This window comes from Zosterops lateralis, assembly GCF_965231275.1.
Source record: "Zosterops lateralis genome assembly, chromosome: 13".
Taxonomy (NCBI): Eukaryota; Metazoa; Chordata; class Aves; order Passeriformes; family Zosteropidae; genus Zosterops; species Zosterops lateralis.
Genome location: NC_139773.1, coordinates 12,810,981 through 12,835,584, shown reverse-complemented (window position 1 = coordinate 12,835,584; position 24,604 = coordinate 12,810,981). Strand labels below are relative to the sequence as shown.

General features: G+C 46.3%; 1 protein-coding gene across 1 annotated transcript; it reads left to right on the top strand.

Annotated features, from left to right (window-relative positions):
- Window positions 1-1,240: 1,240 nt before the first annotated feature.
- Window positions 1,241-24,596, top strand: FANCI (FA complementation group I; the record flags this gene model as incomplete). The annotated part of the gene is made up of 36 exons (XM_083870659.1): window positions 1,241-1,304; window positions 1,843-1,973; window positions 2,379-2,535; window positions 2,614-2,671; window positions 3,112-3,153; window positions 3,417-3,540; window positions 4,463-4,548; window positions 4,725-4,857; window positions 5,088-5,180; window positions 5,697-5,833; window positions 6,618-6,798; window positions 7,445-7,532; window positions 8,682-8,812; window positions 9,455-9,525; window positions 10,386-10,500; window positions 10,897-11,019; window positions 12,108-12,176; window positions 13,242-13,343; window positions 14,156-14,347; window positions 14,444-14,565; window positions 14,947-15,111; window positions 15,367-15,546; window positions 16,797-16,960; window positions 17,372-17,448; window positions 17,901-18,017; window positions 18,732-18,783; window positions 19,336-19,463; window positions 19,592-19,660; window positions 19,791-19,878; window positions 20,184-20,368; window positions 20,977-21,033; window positions 21,117-21,176; window positions 21,879-21,965; window positions 23,007-23,102; window positions 23,610-23,735; window positions 24,491-24,596. The coding sequence occupies 36 exons, from the start codon at window positions 1,241-1,243 to the stop codon at window positions 24,554-24,556; spliced, it is 3,936 nt and encodes a 1,311-aa protein (XP_083726785.1). The 3' UTR covers window positions 24,557-24,596.
- Window positions 24,597-24,604: the final 8 nt, after the last annotated feature.

Below are 24,604 nucleotides of genomic sequence, written 5' to 3'. Positions count from 1 at the left end.
AGACCCCAACCCTCCCATCCCCTTTCCACACCAGCCCTGGGGCAAGGCTCAGCTCCCTCTTACATCCTGTTGGACCTTTGTGTGCAGCTCAGTGCAAGATTGCACATAACAGGGGTAGAGCATGAGGTTTCCCAAATAGACCAAATAATGTTCTATTGGGGTGCCAGAAAGAACCTGTGATCCCTGGGCCACCTGGGCATCCTGGCCAGCATGGTTATTACAAGTGAAATAGTTTTGGAGACACATGTGTGTACAACCCAGCATGACAAAGCCAGTGTTTTGTCCTGGGTAAATGGGCCTCAAGGAGGACCCACCCTAATGTACTGTGACAGAGCCCGAAGTGCATGTCTCTTCCAGATGTGGTTATCCCCCTCCCCACAGCCCCATGTCAAACCCGCTCCCCTCGCCCAGCAGCATCACCTCCCGCTCCACGTGAGCACGGGGCTTGCGAAAGCTCCCACGCTGTGCTGGCACCGGCTCCTTTGGCCAAATCCCGCTGCTTAAAGGCGGGCTACACCTCCTGGTACGCCAAAAGGGACATTCCTCATGTCCCCCGGAATTAAGGGGTTTACTCCAATGTATCTGCACCCCACGTGGGTGGCACTCGCTGCTGATGCGGGGTGGCCTTGAATGGCCACCAAATGCCCCGGTACCCCCGGCTGTCCACCCCACGTGCCTGCACACCACTCCATTCCCTTTTTCACTGTGCAGCGACCAAGAACAGGCTGCCCAGAGAGGCTGTGGATTTCCCTCACGGAGACATTCCAGAACCATCGGGCTGCAGCCCTGTGCCATGTGCTCTAGCAGAGTGCTTGAGCAGGGAGGCTGGGCCAGGTGACCCACCAAGGTCCCTTCCATCCTGACCCACTCTGTGACTCGGTGCCTCAGTGGCACTGCCGGGACTCGAACCCGCGGCCCTGAGGGCAGCGGGGCGGGAAGCGCGCGCCGGGGGCGGGAACTGTTCCCCGGGCGACGCGCGGGCACTTCCGGGCGGGAATTTCGGGGAACGGAGCTGCGGCCCGACGGTCCCGGACGGTCTTGGGCGGTCCCGGGCGGCCCCGCAGCCCCATGGCCCAGCGCATCCTGTCGCTAGCGGCCGAGGAGGGCCCCGAGCGGCTGCAGGAGGCCCTGCAGGGCCTGGCCGAGGGCGAGGTGCGCGCTGCCCACGGGCCGGGCCGGGACGCGCCGCCGGGGCCGCACCGCCGCCTCACGGCGTCCCCTTCTCTTGCAGCTGGGTGACATGGTGACCAAGCAGGCCCTGAAGGGGAGGGAGACGGCGGCTTTGCTGAGAGGGATCTTCAAAGGTGGGTGATGTGGGAGCCGCGCTCGGGGGGTGCGGCCCCGGCCCCGGTGGGTGCGGCCTGTGCTCAGCAGCGCCCAGGGAAATGTCACTGTTGGTAAGAAACCCCCGCCCGGGCTGTCACAGGGAAACACGACATCCATAAATACCTGCGGGGAGGTAGCAAACTGCACTAGAGCTGTGATGAGCCCGTGGTAAGTGCCATTTACTTTGAGAGCCCTTGGGGACCTCGCAGTAGGACTGAGCTGGACAGATAAAAGCTGATTGTCAAGCTGGTTCTTCTCAAAACTTTGACACTTCCTGATCTCCAGCAGCAGGTTGAGTGAACCACGGGATGTGATAACAGGGTGGCTGCCTACTTTATCCAGGTGTCTCATTTCCTGTTCTTTGGGGGTTTTTTATTTATTTTGTCGGATAGGTAAAATAGGAAGTTGCAGCCAGGTGACAGTTTATCCTTGCTGATTTCCTGGAGTTTAGCAACGTGTTATTACTTGCATAACTTTTCCCCCCATTCTTTTGTCCCTCTGTTTCCATGCTCTAAGGCTCCCCCTGTTCCCAGAGAAGTGGTGTTCTCAGGAGACTGCAGGTTTACAAGCACTGTGTCCCACTGGTGGAGTCAGGGGACCTGCATTTGAGCAAGGTGTCTGAAATCATAGGACTGCTGATGCTGGAGGTAAAGCTCCTTTGGGCTGGCTTTGCTGGGCTCTGCTGAGTGTAATTTAATATGCAAATTGAGATACTTCACTAAGCCACTGAGGAAAATTAGTTGTGTCCTTTCCATGGATCTTCCCTACACTAGATTAGCTGGTATTGGAATTGGCTCAGTGTATGAATTTGATTATCTTTAGATATTTAGTCTTAGGCTCAAAACTCTAAACCTATAATCACATAATCTTGATTTATTGCTCTGTTCTGTAAAAAACAGTACAAAACAGAGATCTCAGGGCTGAATTTTCCTTTAAAGGGAGCATTTCCCTGTAAGAAATTCTGTCTTCTGCTGGGTTTTGGTGCCAATGTGGATGTATATGTGGAATTCTGTGTACTGCCTCAGGCTCTCTCCTGTTGTGTGCACTCCCAGGCCCGCCAGCTGCCAGGCCATGCATTAGCAGAGCTTGCCAACCTGTTTGTGGATGTTATTAAAGGGGGCAGCCTGACCAACGGGAAATCCTTGGAGCTGTTTTCCACTGTTCTCACAGCACTGGCCAGTTCAAAGGAGAACCTGGCTTATGGGAAAGGTAACCCCTGTCAGCTCCTTCTCTGCAGTTTGTCCTCCCTTCCTCTGGAATCAACTCCTAAGAGTTTTGCTTTTTCAGGTGAACTGAATGGGGAAGAGTTTAAGAAACAGCTGATAAATACCCTCTGCTCCAGCAAGTATGTATGTCTGGCAGGTCTTGGTTACGTGGCAAAATGTTGTGCTTTCACATTGTGCTTGGAAAAAGGCATCACCATGAGCTGTGTGTCCTGTCATCCTTGAATCTGTGCCCTCTGTTACAGTGTTTTCTCTAGCTGGGAAGGCAAGGGTGCACCCTGTTCCCAGATCTTGTGAGACTGTTGCATGAACTGGTCTCAGGAAATGCTTGTTTTCATTCCTTTTCTGGCTTTCATTATTAGAGGGGCTGGGGCAGTTCAGAACTGTGGAAATGGAGGGGGGGTTTAGATTGGTGCTGATGATTTCTGGTGGAAATCTGGCTTCTCATTTTAGTATCAGAATGTAACAGGGAAATGGTGACGTTGAATAATTCTGTAGGAGAGAAGAGCTAAATGATAATCCAGCTTGCCCTCAGTCTTCCAACATATCTTTGTTTTACCAGGTGGGATCCTCAGTGTGTAATACATCTTGCCAACATGTTCAGGTAATTCTTTTTCTCTTCACCATCGACTTGTGCTGTGGCCCTGTCTGTGTCCTATTTCACAAGCAGTTTGGGGGAAGTACAAATAGGTCTGACCATGCCAAGGCAAAGCACCATGGATGGCTGGTCAATGAGCATCCACACCTGATCCATTTGGATGCAAAACACATCTGGGCATGGCATCATGGTTTTTATTCCATATGTGAGTAAGCCTTGGCAAATAAATAATGTATTTATAAAAAAAAAATAAATCTTTGATTCAACAGGGATATTCCACTGTCAGGAGAGGAGCTGCAGTTTGTGGTGGAAAAGGTCCTTAGGATGTTCTCCAAATTAGACCTGCAGGAAATTCCCCCTCTGGTCTATCAGCTGCTGCTGCTTTCTGCAAAGGTAAAAGCTCATGGGAAATGGATTTTCCCCAGGTTTATTCCATCAGAAAAAAAAAGTGTCCAGAGTGATCTATAGTCTGGATTTTGGCAGGGATTCTGATTGTTCCCAAACCACACTGTAGAGACACAGTGGAACATCTGTAGGTTGTGTTCCTCTAACTCTCTAGCCTGAAGAAACTGACTGCTCAGAGAAAAATGGGATCTTGGTTTTCCTTGTGGGAAAGGAAGCAAACCTTTGGGAAAAAAGGGATGAGCACAGACCTAGCAGATAGCAGGGAGGATTGATTTTTTTTCAGTGTGGTTTTGCTCACTCTCTGTGATCTGCACGCTATAATAATAGCTCATGCACTATGAATGTCTCCTGGGCTGTAGTCTGGCTTGTACTGGGGATGTGTCATCTCCTGTGCTCTTCTCCAGAGCAGAGACTGCCAGGGACATCTCTGCCCTTATCAGGGTGATCTGGCTCTTTTCCTTGCTTCATTTGTGACCAAGTCAATGCCAAGATGATCCAAAGACAAATTATATGTGTGTTATAGAGGGTCATTTGGGTCCACTGGCCAAAATGTATTGTTAGATTTAAGGTTAGGAGTTTGAAAGCCTTCCCAATTGATTAAAACATAAAGGATCCTTTCTAATTAATAACAGCTTCAAAAAAAAAAAAAAAATAACGGACAATCAGAACACCTGAGAGCTTGAGTTTCTTCCAGCAATTCGATAATGCAGTCAAAAGAAATAAGTGCATTCAAAAGAAATATGAAAACAGGAAATCTGGAAATGAGCCATACAGGAGCGCTCACCTGCCTTAGCAATTTATGGAGGGAAATGAGGGATACCCTGTGATTTGTGATAGGTATGGGATTGAGTATTGTTCTCTGGGATACTGCAGGCCCTGCAATGGCTTAATGTCGTGTCCTGCCTTGCAGGGCAGTAAGAAGACTGTTCTGGAAGGAATCATCAGTTTTTTCAATCAGCTGGATAAGAGACAGAAGGAAGAACAGAAGGTTCCACAGTAAGTTCTTGCTCTGTCACCCCCTCTCTTTACTGCCTGGGTATTTTAGTCACACTGGTCCTACCCACAGCTTCTTCAGTTTGAACAGTTTAACCTTGTACAAGAACATCCTTCTTGATCCATAAGGAATGATCTCTGCCTTTGGATGGCTTATTATTTTCTGGTAAAACTTACAGGTCAGTGGACCTTGAGGTGGCCACAATGCCGCTGGACCAGCTCCGCCACGTGGAAGGCACCGTTATCCTCCACATTGTTTCTGTCATCAACCTGGACCAGGATCTGGGCGAGGAGCTGATTAGACATCTGAAGGTATAGCAGGGTTGGAGCAGCCACGGTTCTTGAAGATACTGAAGCGGGGTTAAAAATCTTAATTTATTATCTGGACAAGGGATTTAATAATTTTTATGATTTGCAGTCATGTTCTCTTTAGCAAGTGCTGTGTTATGTTTGAAGAAACATGTGCCTGATGGCTTCCTGAATTTCCAAGGTGTTTCAGTTAAAGATAACAAGTTTTCTCACTGCTCCTTGCTGTTTCCTAGACTGAGCAACAGAAGGACCCTGGCAGAGCCCTGTGTCCCTTCAGCGTGGCCCTTCTGCTGTCAGTTGCTGTAAAACACAGACTGCAAGAGCAGGTATGTGCTTGATTACACATCTTGTAATCTCTTGCAGAGAGCTTCCCTGGGGATGCACTCTGCACTCCCTGTAAAGGAAAGGAAGCATGGTTAGGTCAGAGTCCCATCAGAATTAGGCTTAAAAGGCTTTCAGGATGCTCATGAGTAGGCAGTTAGATCACTGGTATGTTGTACTTTAGTGAACACTGTGAAAGACCCCAGAGAAATATTACAATTTTCCAGAGTAGTGATTCCTGTGGGTTGGTATTGTAGGATGAGAAGAAAAGCAGTCTTATTTTTCTAACGTTTTGGCTCTGTGGTGGCCACATGAAGAGCATCTGGCAGCAAGTCACCCTCCTTGAGGCACTTAATGAGACTGGTGTATTTGTCCTGACAAAGAAGTGAGTTAAGATTTTTGGCAGGCTGTAGTGGAACTTGTGTCTGGTGCTGGCTGGTGCTCTTACTGGAACATACCCAAGACTATACAGGTCCCATTTCATAGATCATTTCCTCACACTTAATGATTTTATGTTCCAGATATTTGATTTCTTGAAAACATCAATCACAAGAAGCTGCAAGGACCTGCAGTTCCTTCAGGCCTCCAAGTTTCTGCAGGATTTGTTTCCTCAACAGTATGACATAACTGCTGTCATTCTGGAAGTGGTGAAAAATAGGTGAGTTGCTGCCACGTGCTGCAGAACATTCAATGGGCTTTAGGAGTGGGGAGAGTTTCAGCTTTGTTAAAACACTCTGGGATGCTGAATACTTCTGACCACGTGCCGGCAGGGATCAGTGTCAAAATCCAAAGGTTTTATCCCAGTTTTATATTAGTGAATTAAAAAAAAACCCCAAAAACAACGTGTGGCTGTATAAATCTGCTCCTTCTACCTCAAATCTCAGGGTCTGGTGGTACAAAGGATTAAACTGATCAGGGCCTAATCTGTAGTGTGAGTCATGCTGCTGGCTGTAGTTTGTGTTCTGACCAAGGGATGAGGAATAGGTTCACTGGTTAGTCTGGTTCACTGGTTAGTCCTTTAAACATCCTGTGGGATAGCTCTGGTCTGTCACCAGTGGTCCTTTAGTTTGATGGGAGGCATTCCTCTTCTCTTCTTCTCCAACTTGAAGATCTTGACATCAATAGGGTGCTCATGCATCCCAACTGTAGCCTACTGTTGTGTTCAGGTCAGACCTGAGGTCATTCCCCATGGTGAGGAAACCTTTGGGCTGGAAATGAATTCTGATGGAGAACCAGGACTGCAGAGATGTGCTGAGCAGCTGTCCCTCAGCCTAAGGACAGTCACAGGGTTGTGAGGGCTGTCATCTTCCCTGCTGTCATCAAGTGTCTCTCACTGCTGCTCTGGACCCTGGAATGATTGCAGAAGATTTTACTTCTGCTCTAATCTAAACTTTCCTATGGCTAAGTTGTTTCTTTCCTCATCTGTTTAATGTTTTCCTCAGTGCATTTGGTTGGGACCACGTTACTCAGGGCCTGGTAGATCTTGGCTTCAGCCTTATGGAATCCTATGAACCAAAAAAGCCCTTTGGAGGAAAAGCTGCTGATAACAGTTATGGCCTTTCAAAAATGCCAGCCCAGCAGGCTTGCAGACTGGGAGCAAGTATCCTGCTGGAAACATTTAAGGTAATGTAGGTTTTGGACTAGTTGGTTTTTTGGTTTTTTTTTTTTTTTTTTGTTTTTTTTTTTTTTTTTGTTTTTTTTTTTTTTTTCTGGTGGGGGGAGAACAACTCTGTTCTTATTCTCTCCTGGTAAACAGCGTCAAAACCTTGCCTGCTATATCCATTGTGAGTGCTTTGCAAACAATGCTACATTTTGTCTCCTATTTGCCCCTTTCCAGCTGGAAGAGGCCATCTTCACAAAGATCTAAGTCTAATCTGTTCCAGCTGTCATGATACTTGTGTAATCCCTATTACAGTTTCCAAGAAACTGCAGAGGTAGAGAAGGTAGAGAAATTCAGAAGTACAAATAAAATCTGACAAGGTGGGATTGAAACCCATTCATCTTCACCAATTTGGTAAATTTTCATCCCATAGATGATTGGAACCATTATGTTCTGAGTGTACTGTGTGTGCCTTGATGTGGTGGTTCTGATTGTCCTGGGATGAAATCTGAATCAATCTGTATGGACTTAGCTGAAAGGGGACTTCTGGTGACCATCCTTGCTTACTTGTCAGATCTGGATTTGCTTTGTACTGTACAATGCCTGTGCTGTGAAGTACAGGAATATCTTAAAGGTTTTGATTTTTATTTATTGTTCTTCCTCATTCAGGTTCATGAGCCCATCAGAAGTGATATTCTTGAGCAGGTCCTGAACAGAGTCCTCACAAAAGCAGCATCTCCTGTCAGCCACTTCATAGGTAACAGGAAAGGGAGAGAAATGTGCTCTGCTCTGTGGACAGTCACAACACAGCTCCTCAAAACACAGTATAGATCACAAAATTTGGTTTGAGTTGAATGGGACCTTTGAAAGTCATCTAGTCCACTGCCTTGTGATGAGCATGGAGATCTTCCACTAGATCAGGTTGCTCAGAGCCTCATCCAACCTAACCTTGAATGTTAAAGGGGACATCCGCCACCTCTCTGTGCCAATGTTTCACCACCCTCACTGTAAAGAATTTCTTCTTTATAACCACTCTGAATCTACCTTCTCAGTTTAAAACGACTAGCCCTTTTCTTATCACAACAGCTACTGATAAAAAGTCTGTCCCCATCTTATAAACCCCTTCTGAGTACCAAAAGGCTACAAGATCTCCCCAAAGTCTTTGCTTCTCCAGGCTGACCAACCCCAACTCTCTCAGCCCATCTCAGTAAGCAGAGGTGCTCCAGCCCTCTAAGCATTTTTATGCCCCTCTGGACCTGCTCTAACAGGTCTCTGTCCTGTTTGTGCTGAGGACCCTAGAGCTGGACACAGTACTCCAAGGAGACTCTCAGCAGAGTAGAGTAGAGTAGAGGGGGAGAATTCCCTCCATCAACCTGCTGGCCAAGCTGCTTTAGATGCAGCCCAGGATGTGATTTTGCTATCTGAGGCTCCTGCTGAAGTGACCTGAAGCCAAGAAAATCAGTTGTTCCTTCTCCTCTGACTGAGGTATCAGCTGCATCAGATTGCCTTGTATTCATCACAGGTGAAAAGTATGTTTGCAGGCAGTTGCCATGGAACAGCTGACGCACAGAAAGTCAAAATCATCAGTCAGTTGCCTGTTCCACGTTCCCAGCCTTGCCTTCTCGTCCTTGGGAGCCACTGGGGCTGCTGGGATGTCAGTGCTGCAGCCTCTTCCCTTACACCTCAGTGCCCTCTGGTGGGGTGAGGCCCTTCAGCTGGGCTGGGAGCATTTTTAATACTTGGTGTCTGCAGTAGACTCAGTTTGTCGATGCTCATTTTGTCATGACCTCTCTGTGTCATGGAAGGTCTTTGATTAGTCTGTAATTGTTAGCTCTAGAGACATCTTCTGCTCAGGCTTTTCTGGCCCCTTGGCATCAGCTGTTCTTTTTGTCCTTTTATTTTTCAGACTTGCTGTCCAGTATTGTTGTGTCTGCTCCTCTCGTGCTTCAGACTTCATCCTCCAAAGTCACAGAGACCTTTGACAATTTGTCCTTTCTGCCCATTGACACAGTGCAAGGGCTCCTCCGGGCAGTACAGGTAAAGATTTGCATTTCTCCCTGCATCTCCTTGCTAGTTTAGTTCCAGTGACAGCTCTGGGCCACAATTATATGCATGATCTGATAACCCTCCTCATGAAATGAGCCTTCATTCTCTGTTGTGGGTTGTTCGGTGTAGCATGGAACTGTTCTTCAAGCATGGATTTGCATGTGCCCTCTAGCAAAAAGCATATGGTGTAGGACCAAAACTGCTCTGTGCTGACCTTTCATCTGGAAGATGCCCAGATGCTGCACCCTGTAGATAACTAAGTCTACAGTGTTTAGCTGAACAGCTGTAGCTGTCACGTTGATTTTTCTCCTTCCAAGCTCCATGTCAATATTCCTCTTTGCCTGGGCTGAGATATTGCCCTGGTGTTTTAACTTTTACCTGCTTTGTCCTACCTGGGGATAACAGTTATTTTCCTAAACCCTTGCACTGTGTCCTCACTAACCTGCAAAGGTGTCTCACTGCCACAGCTCTATGGGTTTTCTTGTCTATTTTAAGATCTTTTGGTCTTCCTACTGTACTGATGACAGTACTGGAAATGCAGGGCCAGATGGGCCTAAGGAAGATGAGCTCATATGCCCCAAGGGCTTGGCATGCCTTAGTGCTTTTCTCTCCAAAGGTTATTTTCCTTTCCAGCCTCTGCTCAAAGTCAGCATGTCAGTGAGGGACTCCCTGATACTTGTTCTCCAAAAAGCTATCTTTTCCAGGTAAGCTGGGGAGAGGATTTTTTTAAAAAAATTCTACACCTCATTTATGGTTTTGGAGCAGAAGTATTATTTTATTTTTGCTAAGTATTTTCTTACAGTGTTCTTTCCATAACTAGATAGTGACATCTCCTGTCCCTTTAGCCTGGAACTGTAGTACAGTCACAGCTCCACTGAACTGAGACACAGATCCCAACCCCCATCTGAATGAATGGGCTTTGCAAGTTCAGAAAGCTGTTGGGGCCTCCAAATGCATAGGCAAAATTATGTGCCAACATGTGTCTAGCACAGTTGAATATATCCAGGGAGGGTCTGGAAAGAACCAATGATCCCTTACAAGGTGTCGTCTTGGTCATGCTTTGAGTAAACCATCCTGCTGTGATTGTAGACTGCATTTTGTTGGCCAGTGGCTGCCTGGTTATGAATATAGAATTCAAAAATTTAGGAATATTTTTCAAAGCAAGGGACTTGGTCTTGGGAAAGGCTTGGCGTTTCTGTGAGCAAAGCAAAGCAGCAGGTTTTTATTAGGAATTTTCCAGCTCTGAGGTCTGTGACACTCTCCCAGCTTTCAAGGGATATTAATATTTGGGTCTTGGCCTGGATGCTCCCTGAGTATGAGCACTGTAAGGACAGAAAGGAGATTAAATATTATGAGAGTGTAGAGCAGGTGAGTTTTCAGCAAAAACTGCCCAGCTCTTGACTGTTTGGGACTGTACTGCCCTTTTGGGAAATACAGTTGTACAGGGCCCAGTCACTCTGTATTTGTGGCCTTTTTTTCATTGGTGAGTTGATATTTTATGTGCTTCTGAGCCTCTTGCTTCCACGTTTCCTTATATAACCCTCTTTCCTGTCCCGATTCCCAGGCAGCTCGATGCTCGTAAAGCTGCAGTCGCTGGCTTTTTGCTCCTGCTAAGAAATTTTAAGGTTCTGGGCAGCTTGTCCTCTTCCCAGTGCAGCCAGGCCATTGGTGCCACTCAGGTAAGTGCTGTTCTGCAGTCCCTGTGTGGACATGTGAGGCAGTCTGAGGTGTCTGATGTGCACTGTTTGAAACAACTCAAAAGGGAAGTGTTCCCCCAGAATGAAAATATGGCTTTAGTAAAGATTAGTCCTGGAAATCCAGTCAAGATTTCCTTCCTGTAAGGAAAGCTTTAGGAAGTGCAAAGAGAAGCTGGCCTAGAGATGTTGCTTCTCAGAGTCATTCTCTCTCACAGCACCAGTGTTCTGGGGAGCATTCCCACTGCTCCATGACCATGATGAGGAGCCTGGCAGCACAAGGACTATCTCAGTGATTGTTCAAGGGCCAGACACTTACCACCTTGCTCCTGTGTGTTGTGATAATGTAACCAGAATAACGTGACTAATGTTCCTTCTCAGGTCCAGGCAGATGTTCATGCCTGCTATAATTCTGCAGCTAATGAGGCCTTCTGCCTAGAAATCCTGGGCAGCCTGAGGCGATGTTTGAGCCAGCAAGCAGACGTTCGACTCATGTTATATGAGGTAAACATGGATTCTTCTGTCTCTTAAACAGCCACAAGCTCTTCTGTGGTCTGATTCTTCTCTAGCCTCAGGTAAACAACAACCATGTTATTGTGAAAAATGGCCTTTCAGCTCAGTTTTGTTCTTCATGGGACACATGTAACATATTTTCACTCCTTCTGCTGCTGTTTTTTTGACCATTATAAACCCAAAGACATGTCGATATATCTTCAGCTCATGCATTGTTTAAGAGCAAAACATGTCAGAGTCTTTCTTGCTGTGGTAGGGCCTAGGGAATGGGAAGGATGTTTGCTGCCCTGTGAGAAGGAGTGGTATAACAGGCATTGGGTAGATGTGGAGCTGTTGAGAGTTAACTATGGGCTCCAAAGAAAACCCTATCTGGAGAGTAGGGAGAAACTTCCTTAGAGACTGCATCAGAGATCTATCTTTTCTCCTCTTCTTTTCCAAGTTTATATAAAATCTTGGCTGTCCTTAGGTCTGTTGTGATAGGCCTGTTATAAAGGGCCATTTTTGGGTGCATATCTTAGGTTGTGTTATAACCATGGGGTACCAGCTTGAGGAAATAAACCTGTACAGGTCAGAGAGATTTTGTTTCCGTGTCTTGGGTTGTTGACCTTTGATGAGCTGCAAGTTCTGGGTGTATTTGTCACTGTTGCTAGAAAACTTGTGCTTTTTTCATTGCTTTATCCATCCACTGAGCTTTCTCAGTCTGCAGGATTTGTTGCCTCCTACAGTTTCCCCACTGGCTTGTTTTGCCTTTGAAGCAGGGTTTCACAGTTTGAAGTTGGATCTTGTGCTAGTGTTAAATAGCAGTGAAAGTCACTCTGGGCTCGATGCCACTGCTGCTAGGGAGATACAGCTTGTGAGAGGGCCCCTGTGAGGAAATTCATACTTTTTCTGATTCATACCTTCTTTCTGTGGTGCCTTTGCTTTGCCAGGTATGGAGTTTTACGCTGAACACATTGTTACTTCCTCATGGTTCCTGGCGGTGCCAAAGTGTCGTTGCTATCTCATGACGCCAAGTTATTGTGCCTGTGGTTCATTTTCTCTGTTGTGTCAGCCAACCTGTCCTTCCTTCCTGTCTCCAGGGTTTTTATGATGTCCTTCGCAGGAACTCCCAGCTCGCCAGCTCCATAATGGAAACACTGTTGTCCCAGGTAAAGTCCTGCTCTGTGGTGGGGCTCCAGGCACTCTTAGGAATTCTGCACTTCAACCAGTATGGCAAAGAATTCAGGTTAAATATTGGGGAAATTGTTCTCCCTCACACTGGAAACATATTTGAGTGCTGTGACACTTCCCTAAAGAGGTGTTCAAACCCCTGCTGTGCTGAGAGAGCAGACCAGGTAAACGTCTGGAGACAGGTTCATTTCCTGCCCTGAGGTGGAAGAGGAAGGATCTCTTGGAGCTCTTTCCAGCCCTTCAGTTCTTAGGTGCTGTGGGAAGTGTGAGTCCAGAGAAGTTCTTTGTGCTCTCCCTGTTCCTTAGCAGTGCACAGCAGTTACCCTCCCATAGTTCCCCAAGAATATGTGCTGACACAGTAATTATTGTTGTTGTCCTCCCATCGGGAGAATACCCAAGTCCATGTAGGATCTGGGAGGATTAACTCATCCCCCAGCAGTGTTGCTCATGGCAACAAGACAATCACATTTCCTCAATCCATTGGACAGGCTGTGCTTTCTTTGAGACAAGTAATTTTCTTCCCTTTAATCATCCAAAGAGTTCATGCTGACTAATTCCAGCTTTCCCATGACAGTCTAGGGTCTGAGAAAGGAACATGAACAGAGCCAAGACAGCTTTTGGGTAACAGAGGGCACTTAATAGTAAGTTGGTGTAAAGGTGTAAAATTTAATAGCATCATTATGTATCTATAACTTTCTACAGCAGCAGCAGCTATTGATCCTCACTGTTTAAAGGAGGGGTAACACTGCAGGTGGGATGCAAGTGATGTTACTTGTTGAGGCAACACAACAGCAAGTGGTCAGCTAATCTTGTTTTAGGGTACTGACGTGTCCTGGCTGAGGTACAGGAGCAACTCAAGAAGGGATTTTAATCACCAGTAGAGTAGATGACGTGGCTCCTGTACTTGTATAGTCCCCTTATCACAGTGCCAGGTTTTGCTCTCTAGAATGGGGTACAAAGATTATTGTGCTCTGTTTTCAAGCATCCTAAGAGGCTCAGTTACCAAGTAACTGGTTATTTTTATTTCTTGTTTTCTGTGACAGATAAAGCAATATTACTTGCCCCAGCCAGACCTCCTGCCTCCACTCAAACTAGAGGGATGTATTATGGCTCAAGGAGATCAAATCTTTCTGCAAGAGCCACTGGTAAGAGCTATATTGGTTGGCCACAGCTGCAGGCTCATCTGTTACTAGCATTTTAGTTGTCCTCCTGCATGAGCTGAATAACTTGTGCTTCTTCAGCCTCTTCTAGCCTGGAGCAATTCTTTTAATGGCACCAGAGCTGGGCATCTCACCCCTGCCTCAGGCTATTTATTAGAGCTCCCCAAGCATAGTGGTTGTGGGGACCTGTGTGAAAAATGCTCTAGGAATAGTGTTCTTCTGTTATCCTCTACTGAGTTCACCCTGCGGGGTTTTTTTCCCTCCTTGAACTTAATTCCACATAAAATACTTGTGCAGTGTTTGTGTGGCAGGGGGAAGGATTTGTCCTTTGGTTTTGCTCCTTTGATATTGTTGGAGATGAGACCTCAATGATCTATTGGATTTCCAAGAGAACAAATTCAAATTAATCATTTTGTTATCCCCTAAGGAAGTTTGTGTGTAGTAGCAAACCCAGGAAGGGCTCAGACATGTCAAGTAGAGTGAGAGTCCCTTTGGAAATTCCCTTTCCATCTCCTTCACTACCTGAGGTGCTTGGGTGGAAGGAGTGGTGGGAGTTGAGTCTTTACATCCCATCTAGAAAAGCTCAGTCAGAGAGAACTGTCTGAAGCTGGAACTGGGTGGCTGTGTGTGAGATCACTGATCCCCTCAATTTGGGAATGAGGCATATCCTCGAGACTCAAGGCAGTTACAAAGGCAGCTACAGCTTTTACATCCCACCATAACAGCCTGGCCCATGTCCACTTCTGCCAGTGACCTACAGGTCAGAGGCTGAGTGTGACTGTGGCTGCTTCCTCCAGGCCCACCTGCTCTGCTGCATCCAGCACTGTCTGGCCTGGTACAAGAGCACCGTGCGTCTGTGCCGAGGAGCTGAAGATGACGAGGAGGAGGAGGAGGAGGAGGAGGGCGTGGGATTTGAGCAAAACTTTGAAGATATGTTAGAATCTGTCACACGACGAATGATCAAGAGCGAGTTGGAAGACTTTGAACTGGTAAATCAGATTTTCAGATTTTGACTCAGTGGGAGAAGACGCCGAGTTCTTGTCAGGTTTTGAAAAGATTTTTCACTTCTTTCCTTTACCTCTCAGGATAAATCAGCAGATTTTTCGCTGTCTTCTGGTGTCGGTGTGAAAAATAACATCTATGCCATCCAGGTGATGGGAATTTGTGAGGTTCTGATTGAGTACAATTTCAGCATCGGGAATTTCAGGTAAAACATTAAATCTTACCCTCCAGCACTAGCTGTGCTATTATTTGCCCAGCTCTTTGGAGCACAGCTTCATTGCAGGCACAGGATGGTAGTGCCAACACAGAATCAGTGATCTGAGCGTGAGTGCCTCGTGGCACAGCCGCTCACAGAGCCTTGGGAAGTGTTTTCCTTTGGAATGTCATGTGCTGTGGGAGATGGGATCTGACATTTTGTAGAAGAGCAGGTTGAGGAGGATTGGGTGAGGTATACACTGTTAGGGAAGGCAGGGAGATATAATGGGTTTCATCATTTTAGCAGCGTCATTGTGTAATTTGACAGCTTCAAATGGGAAACTCCAAGAATGCATTTTCTCCATTAATGCTTTCTACTATTTTATTGCAGTAAGAACAAATTTGAGGATGTCCTAGGCCTGTTTACATGTTACAACAAACTCTCCGAAATCCTGAAGGAGAAAGCTGGAAAGAACAAATCTGCCTCGAGCAACAAAACTGCACGGAGCTTCCTGTCCATGGGTTTTGTATCTACTCTGCTGACAGCTCTGTTCAGGTGAGAAGGTGTCCAGTCTTCTGTGGAGCAGAGCCAGACACCAGTTCAAACAATTCATTAATATGCTTGGAAAGGCTGGTGCAACCCTTATCCTCTGAGTGTTCACTACAAGCTACCAAAACAAAGGGTCTTTTCCACCCTCAGTTCAGCCAGAGATTTTATTTGGAAATGCTTATTAAGTTTTGGACCTCATAGGCCAGCCCTGAGCTTCCCCTGTGCATGCCCAGTTGTGTGACAGCTCTCCTGGGCCTGCAGGGATAATGCCCAAAGCCACGAGGAGAGCCTGGCTGTGCTGCGCTCCAGCACGGAGTTCCTGCGCTACGCCGTCAGCGTCGCTCTGCAGAAGGTGCAGCAGCTGGAGGAGACGGGACAAACGGACGGGCCAGATGGACAAAACCCAGAGAAGATGTTCCAGAACCTCTGCAAAATCACGCAGTGAGTCAGTGTGGCATGTGGAGACATGAGGGATTTTTGATTCCCAGGGTAGGGTTTTGAAAGAAGTCCGTAGCAAACTGTTGTTGTTGCTGGGTTGAGGTCAGTGCCTTTTTGTGCTCCTGAGGAATAGGTGGGGGCACTACAGTTTCTGTGCCACAGTGAGTGATACAGCTTTAATAACTTGGCCTGGAAGAACTAAATGCCATCAAACATTTTCAGCCTCTTTCTGACTTCATGTTCATCACTCATTGTCAGAGAGAAGGTAAGATGATTATAGGCTGGATTCTTGAGGCCTCTGGAATGCAGCAAAGTTAAAATTCACTTCGAGCTACAGAACAAAACAGATGCATGAGGGACACAAGCTTTAGAAAGTGTTTGTTTAGGACTTCTGCAAGATGCCTGAAGACATTCATGCATCTAATCCTTTGGAAATCCAAGAATGTGAACCATGTAAATGTCTTTTGGAATCTAGGTCATATCTGCATGGGGTCTTTTCAGAGCCCAGTCAGCAGAGAGCACAAAATGCAAATTACCCCTGCCATGCATAATGCCGGTTTTGTGTCTCACCCCAAATAATAGAGGCTATTTTTGTTGCAGTCATTAGGACTACATGTGAGCTACATGTTTTGCGTGATTGGACATTGAAACAGAATAAGATCATCTGTGCAGGCAACAGAACTAATGAGAAGAAAGGAGAGAGAACAAAAAAGGGAAGAAGTAGAGTTAGGGAAGCGGGAAAAAGATGTTTGCCTACAAATAGAAAAGTCTCCTTTGGGCCAAACAATTTTGCTTTCCTTCACAGCTTTTTACTTTGCTTTGCCTGCCTTTACCTTTCTGATTTTATTTATAGATAGCTCTGTAGTGAATTCTGACATTTCACAGACCCAAACTGCCACAAGAAAAGCTCTTTTTGTCACTGGTGGATTTGACACGAGTGGTCAGGGTGGTCTGAGAAAGAGGGAAAGCTGAGTGGAAGAAATGAGTGTATAAAGATGGATTGAAATGGGATTGGAAGGTCCCTTGGCACCTGGAAAGAATTAAATTATTTAGCTGTGCAGGAAGAATGCAGTAGCTGTTTTGCTGACATTGAAATAAAATCTTCTTTAAAAAGATCTCTTCCTCCACTCTTTTCCTATAGGTAAAAGACCTTCCAGTTTAGTTATATGAAAAATGTGATCCTAAGAGTAGAATCTAGTTCTTGCCCTGTGCAGCCAGTTTTACTGGAGTAAATCTCATCTCCCATCCCACAGGGTTCTGCTTTGGAGGTACACTTCAATTCCCACCGTTGTTGAAGAATCAGGGAAGAAGAAGGGCAAAAGCATTTCACTTCTGTGCTTGGAAGGTTTGCTGCGGATCTTCAACACGGTGCAGCAGCTGTACTCTGCCAAGATCCCCCAGTTTCTGCAAGCCCTGGGTAGGCACATGGTACAATTCTGCTCTGGTTTCTACCTTCCAGGTTCCAGCCCATGTGTGGGCAGGTAGGGACCCAGCACCCTCTATCCATAACTAGGGAGAGATGGGTCTGGTTCTTGTCTCTCAGTAACAAAGTGGGCTTAATAGCGTAGATTTTCACACCAGAGACAAGTTCCAGAGATAAATTTTACCTGCCTTTTTACAGCTCTCAGTCTGTCAGCAGAGGATAGTTGGGGTCTGATAGAGCATTCATCTATTTGAAGTTTGCCTTTAACATGTTTTTCAGCTCACCATGGTTCTGCAGTCTGTATTCCTCCTCTAGCTGTGAGCAGTCTTTCCCACTTTTGGAAATAAATCCTGTATTCTGCTCTTGGCATTTAGGTTTTTTTCTGCACCTCTCTGTCTCTGCCAGATATTACTGATGGTGACGCAGAAGAAACGGATATTAATGTCACAGAGAAAGCTGCCTTCCAGATCCGACAGTTTCAGGTGAGTACCACTGTGTGCTGCAAGTGTTCCAAAGCATTTGGGATTCTGGCAGGAAACACTGCTAGCTCTCTTTTGCTTGACCACAGGGCTGAGTATGTGATAGCAACTGTGGCACTGATTCACTAGCAGTTCAGTGAAGTTTCTGAACCCTAAGGAAAGCTTCTTCTGAGTGCCCTACAGAACTGGGTGGACTTGCGTGTGTATTTACAGAACTCTAGGTTCTTCAGTGCAGCATAAACTTACCTGAGTATTCTAAAAGTCACACTGACCATATGCAAGCCTGTGTGTAAGCACTCCTATCAAAAATCAGCACTTGTTCTTGAGAAGAGTCCTGTTTTTGTACTCTTCGTCATTCTCCTTGCTGCTGATCCCTTTGTCTGCTTGCAGCTTCTGGTTATCTGCTTATGCAACACATGTTCACACTCAAGGAGTGTTTTCCTTCCCCTACCCAGAGGTCCCTGGTGAACCAGCTCAGCAGTGCTGAAGATGACTTCAATGCCAAGGAAACACAGTCACTCATCACCGTTCTCTCCACACTGTCCAAACTCCTGGATCCAGCCTCGCAGCAGGTGCTTCTCAGCCTTCAGCTGGTGGCTGGGTGTCACAGCCATGGGTGTGGGAAGGAGATTGTCACACAGGGTTGGCATCTGTGGGCTCTGCCATGTGTGTCCTGCCTCCTCCCACAGACCACACCAGGTGCAAGGGACAGTTCTGTTACACTGTGAAGGGCTCTCCTGTCACACACCTGCAAGGACACTTAAGAGGAAGTTGTCTTGCTATCTGACTCGTGCACATTCTGATCCTGCCTTTGGGCACCTGAATGATCTGTCTGCCTGAGCAGGGACTCCTAACATAGTCTGGTTGTGGTGTGGCCTCCACATGGGAGCAGAGGCAAAAAAGGCCAGCAGACTTGTGTCCAGTCCAAACTGGCTGAGTGCCTAATTCCTTCTATGCAAGGAGTCATTTGCTAAAGTGCCCCAATTTTACAAGCTAGGAACTGCACTAACTGTGCCAGAAGTCTGGAGTCATCATTTACCTTAAATTAAATGGAGCTGTTACTCTGTCTAAGGGAATATATAGCCATTACCCTGTCCTGGGTCTCAGTTTTTGACTTGTTAGGACTCGTTAGTAGGCTAAGCTCTGTGGAACTTCACAGAGCACAGCTGGGTTCTCTACTCATCTTCCTCTACTGTGATTCATTGTCTTGAATTTTTGGTAGTAGTAGTAGTTTTGTGTTTTGAATTCTGTTTCAAAGTCATGATATCTTTTCTCCTCCTAAATAGTTCCTTCAGTTCCTGACTTGGACAGTCAAAGTTTGCAAAGAAAATGCTCTTGGTAAGTAAGCTTTGAGGAGCACATTTAGATGTGATGTGTCAGGTCTGATATTAGACCCTTACATGCTCTGTCCTGGTTTTACCTCTTTGTCAAGATCCATCCAGGTCCCATTCTGTGGCAGATTGCCACAACATTGTGATTATGAGTACAAGTATTAGAGAGGGAACTCCATCTCTAAAACTATTAGCTTCTCTGAAGGAAAGGGAGCAGCTCACATACTTGACTTTTCTACACTATTATTTAGGATCAAATTGGGATTTATACTCTGGAAAGACAGTACTTTTGCCAGGGTTTGTATTGCACTTTCTCAGTGCTTTTGGTCACCATTTTCTATGACAAAACAGCTCCAGTGGGCCATAGTTCCCCTTGCCCTATTATATGGGATGCCTGATGTTTTAAACCCTGCTTTTGTAGCTGAGGTATTTTGATAGGATTTTCACCTACTGTTAAATCCATACTGAATCTGAGACTTTGCCTCACTGGATGTCTGATGTTCCTAAGTAGCTAGGCAAGCTCTGCACCTGGCACTGTGTCACTTTCTCTTCCCCACAGAGGATATTTCTTGCTGCAAGGGTTTGCTGTCTCTGCTCTTCAGTGTCCATGTTCTCTACAAGAGCCCTGTCAGTCTCCTGCGGGAACTTGCACAAGACATCCACGCCTGCCTGGGAGATATAGATCAGGTATGATGCAGGAAGAGCTGAGCTCTTCATCACATAGTGCTGTCAGAAATGAGTGCATCTCTGGTGCAAACTATGTGACAGCAGTTGAAGTTTTACTCACCAGAATTTGTTTTCTCTCCTCTGCCCAGGATGTAGAAGTGGAGGGTCGGTGCCATTTTGCCATAGTGAATGCCAAGACTGCAGCCCCCACAGTCTGTGTGAGTCAGAACAGTGTGTGTGTGTGACACCTGCAGTGTCCAGGGCTACTACTGTGCTTGGAGCAGCTTGCAGCTTCCTGTTGTGCCAAACTCCTCCAAATACCTGTTTTGTTATTGGTTTCTGTCTCAGCTGCTGGTTCTGGGTCAGGTGGATAAGGTCCTTGAAGAGGTGGATTGGCTTATCAAGAAACTCACCAGTCTGGGGTCAGACACATCAGGTAATGAAAGTGATCCAGTTCTTACTGTTACACCTTTGTCAAAAACAGATAAAGACAGAGAGCGAAAATATATTTGAGGATTTTGAGATAGCATCATCTGAGGCCAGGTTAAGCTCTCCCTTGAGCTGGTTCCACATGAACAAAGTAAGATAAGGGTGTTGTCATAAAATCTCTCCAGTGATTATTTTCCCCTTGCCCCACTGGGTCTTCATGCATCAGACACAAAGATGGTGTTTTGTGCCTGCCACCTGCACTACTGGATTCATTAGATATATATTCACCAGATATCCATCTCTTTCTTCCAGAAGACTCCTCTCAGGCATCAAACCAAACTCAGGCTCTGGAGAAAGGTGTAATTCTGCAGCTGGGCACTCTTCTGACAGTCTATCATGAGCTGGTGCAGACTGCACTCCCAGCAGGGAGCTGTGTGGACACACTGCTGAGAAGCCTCAGCAAGACATATGCAATTCTCACCTCCCTCATCAAACACGTGAGTGTGCTCTGCTGACAGTGGGCTGCCTCTGAGCTAAAAACCTTCTCCCCATCTGCTGCAGCAAGCTCACAGTGACCCCTGGCAGCAGCTATGCTCGGGACTGGGCTGTTGATCTCTTGAAGGAGTTGAGCCCTTGTTCTGTTGGCTTTTATGCCCTCAATTTCATGACCTTTCTGAGCAGTGATAGTCGTACCAGTGGAGATAAAAGGAAAGCTTCTCTCCAGCTGAATTTGGCTTTGCATGGATTGGAGTTGCTGTTTCCAGTGTGTGCTGTGGGTTCCTCTACACAACTGTGTGCACAATGAAGGGCACTCACGGTGTTCTCACCAGCCCTGCCCTTGCCACTCACTCCCATGCCCTAAAGCAGGACCTGGGGGAACTGGGCCATCAAACACAGGCCTGTGGAGCTCCTTTGAGATGAAGTGGTGACTGACTGCCCCAGAGCTCTCTTCTCACAGCTCTGGAATGCAGGCATGGCATTTGGGATGTAACAATCCACTGGGGAAGATAGCTGTGCAAATCCTGCCCTCCTCACTGTGCCATTGTATGAGCCTGGATACAAGATGGGAACAGCACACCTAGAAAAACTCATGTTTTCCTTGCAGTATATCCAGGCTTGTCGCAGCAGCTCAAATACAATTCCAGGAAGACTGGAAAAGCTGGTGAGTGTGAGCAAATTTCTGGGGAAATGGCTCATTGCCTTGAGTTAGGAGTAACACCAGCCTCTCTCTCTGCTCCTTTACAGGTGAAGCTCTCAGGTTCCCATCTGACCCCACAGTGTTACTCATTCATTACTTACGTACAGGTAAGGCCTAAATTAACTGGCAGAATCACAGGCAGTCTATCTGTTGCTGAGTGGTGTATCAGCTTCAGTACACGGGCACCCTTGGGGATTATTAATCTTCTTGACATGACCTGAGTTTCTTACAGTTCAAGCTTTACTTTGTCAAATATAGCGTAAGACATTTCAGTACCATTGGGACTGAGCATGCTGATTGCAGCTTGAGCAGGAAAGGAGCTGGGTTTTACCTGGGTTTTTTTTTCCCTCTGTTCATATGGGGTTTTTTGGATGAGATTAATACTGCTGTTAACCACAATGGCAAATAAAGGTCAACAACACTGCAGTCATCATGGTGTGAAGTAATGTGGGTGCCAAAGACTGCAGTGCTGGAGCTGGGATTTATCTGCCTGGAGAGGAACTGGGTACTTGTGTGAGGATCACAGGAACTGTACAACATATTGGGGAAGGTGTCATGGTGTGCAGAGCTATCACTACTGGGGACTTATCATACATGCACATTTCTGAATGTATAAATTATGAAATTAGTTTCTTTCTTGTTTGTTTTTTTTTAGATCAAACCTAATTCCACCCTTATATTGCTACCTTTCTGTTATCTAGCTGGTGATACTGTTAGCTGGCTAGAGCAAGGACTTCTCTGGCCTTTCTTGGCTGGCCTTTTTTTCCAGCTTGCCCTCTAATGACACATCTTTTGGCATCCTCCTTCAGAACATCCACAGTGAGAGCTTAAGCTTTGTAGAAGAGAAGAAAAAGAAGAAGAAAGAGGATGAAGCTGCTGCAGTCTCCACAGTAATGGTAAGACTGACTCACTCCATTAGAACATGGGCTGTAGTTGCAGGATCATGTACCTCAAGGCTTGTGGTACCTGGTGGCTTCTTACAGATCACCAGACAATTTGTCATTTGGGCTTTTAAGTAAAAATCAAATTTAATCTACTTCAGAGTAACTTCACAGAAAAGTCTAAAAAAGCACAAAAAAAAAAAAAAAAAAAAAAAAAAAAAAAAAAAAAAAAAAAAAAAGCTATCTTCACTAAATGCAGCTTAAAATCTCATGGACATGAAACAAAGGTCAATCTGGATAGTCTGCCTTGTCTGATATTTTTACCATTTAGGGTAAGCTATGAAATTATAGATATGGGAACCAATTGCATCCTCCTTAAGTGTTTCTTAATTTTATCAGTACATTTAAAGATGAAGAAAGGAATGGATTCCACTAAAGTAAAGCAGTTGAAAATAACTGGATTATTTGTTTGGTAGCAAGTGAGCAGGCTGGCAGGTTCCTGGTCCTTGATGTCCTTTCTTTGTGCTCCCAGACAGCATTTCCTCCATCTCGTCAGCTGTCCCAGACATTCCTGTGATGTTAAGGGTTTAAAAGCCACAAGTATGATCTTCCTAGCTCTTCCCTGAGTGTATGGAAACAGGCTGAAATGCTGCATGTCCTTTACCACTCTGTCACCATGGGGAACAAACACCAGTTGTGGTAAATAAGCAGGACAACAATGTGGTGAAATGTCAGGGTGCTCCTTGCTTGGATGGCCTGCGCTTGTGGTGCCTTGGGAGAGTTGGAGCAGAGGAGCTGCTGACAGGGATATCAGGGCTGTGGACTGCAGGCAGAGCACAAAACAATGCACAGGAGAGCCTCACTGCAGGACCATCCTGGGTGTCAGTTTAAAACTAGTGACAAAGCTGGCAAGGCTTGCTGGGTGGGGCAGGACTGGTACAGAACAAGGCTGCTGAAGAATCTTTTCTAAACAGGGAATGTTGTGGTCTTCATGTCATGCTACAGTGCCATTGTGCCCTTCCAAATCTGACCCATCTCACTCCTCTCACATTTCAGGCCAAGGTGCTTCGGGACACCAAGCCAATCCCAAACCTGATTTTTGCGATTGAGCAATATGAGAAGTTCCTTATCCATCTCTCGAAGAAGTCAAAGGTAATGTAAAGCAGAGATCTTCTTTGACCTGAACCTGGTGGAACAGTGGCACCAATGGCGTGGTGGAGGGCTGTTGTTCAAGTCTCTCTTAATGCTCAAATTATGAAGATGTAAAGACCTTTCAGCCCTTGCCCGTGCTCCTGGCCCAACACTGCTGAATTGTTGCCACACTGATACCAGCCTGTGCCAACATCAGTCCTGCCTGTGACCAGTGGTTCCTGGTGGAGCAGGAACATGCACACCTTGTGCCAGCTTTCCTCACTATCATGAAATGTACCATGAGGTCCTACATGAGAGTGGGAGTAGCTGGCAATCACTTGGCTTTTAGGAAAATGTAAATGGACCCCTGGACTGCACAGGGGCAGGTGCTTTTTCACCCACTTTGTGCTTCAATCCTGCATTATTACTGTGATGAACTCTGTCCCAGGGCTGTGCAAAGGACTAGGCAGGGTAGAAAACTAAATTTAAGATGCTCATGGCTTAATGTTTTCCCCTTGGCTGCTGCAGGTGAACCTGATGCAGTACATGAAGTTAAGCACCTCGCGGGATTTCCGCATCAACGCGTCCGTGCTGGACAGCGCCCTGCAGGAGCAGAACTCCCTGGAGGCTGAGAATGAGCCACACAATGACCAGGTCAGAACTCATTCAGCTGCTTTTACTGATAGGTTTCCTCCTCTTTAGAAGCCAGCTGTATTTGTGAGTTGTGCAGGAATGTGTGAGGTTAGAACAGTTTGTCTCCCCCGGGTTAGCTCTCACTTTAATACTAAGCTGATAGGAAGGAGTGAACAGTTTCCCTCAGAACACCCCTTGCACCCCAGCCCTCTGCCTCGAGCAGCCTCTATTTTCATGCACCAGTTCTGTGTCCCTGGTCTTGGAGAAGTGAAACTTGGCCAGGATCAGACCTTTGCAGCACAATGCAAAGTGGTTTTGTATGCAAGTTTTTGTAGATAAAGACCTGGCAGGGCAAATTCTGCAAGGCATCATTCTCCTCAGACCCATCTCTACTGCATAGTGCTGGTGAAGGCAGTGCAATGTGCTGGCGGAGAAAAATAAACAATTTACTCTGCTGATTGTCCAGGTTTTTATTGGTGCTTCTGTCCATATTTTCCTGAGTGTTTCAACAAGCCAGAACCCAGGACAGGGTCCCTGTTCTGTGCCACTGGTAGCCTGTGATCTAAGTTCCAGCATGAACTGGGGAGGGGGGGTAGCCCATGGAGAAAGTTTCAGTGGCTGACAGGAATCCCATATTCAGGTCATTTTGTTAGTGAGAAAAAAAAGAGCTAAACCCTGTTCTGCACAGCTGGCTTCTTGCTCTAGATAAACATTCCTTAGACTACTCACACAAAAACAATCACACTCTACTGCTGCTCTGTCCCTCCCCTCTCCAGAGCAGCACAGCGGAGCAGACAGATGAGAACCAGGAACCCAAAAAGAAGAGACAGAGAAAAAAATAAGCTGGGGATGCTGCCACTCCCTCCTCACAGTGCCTGTTCCATGGTGGA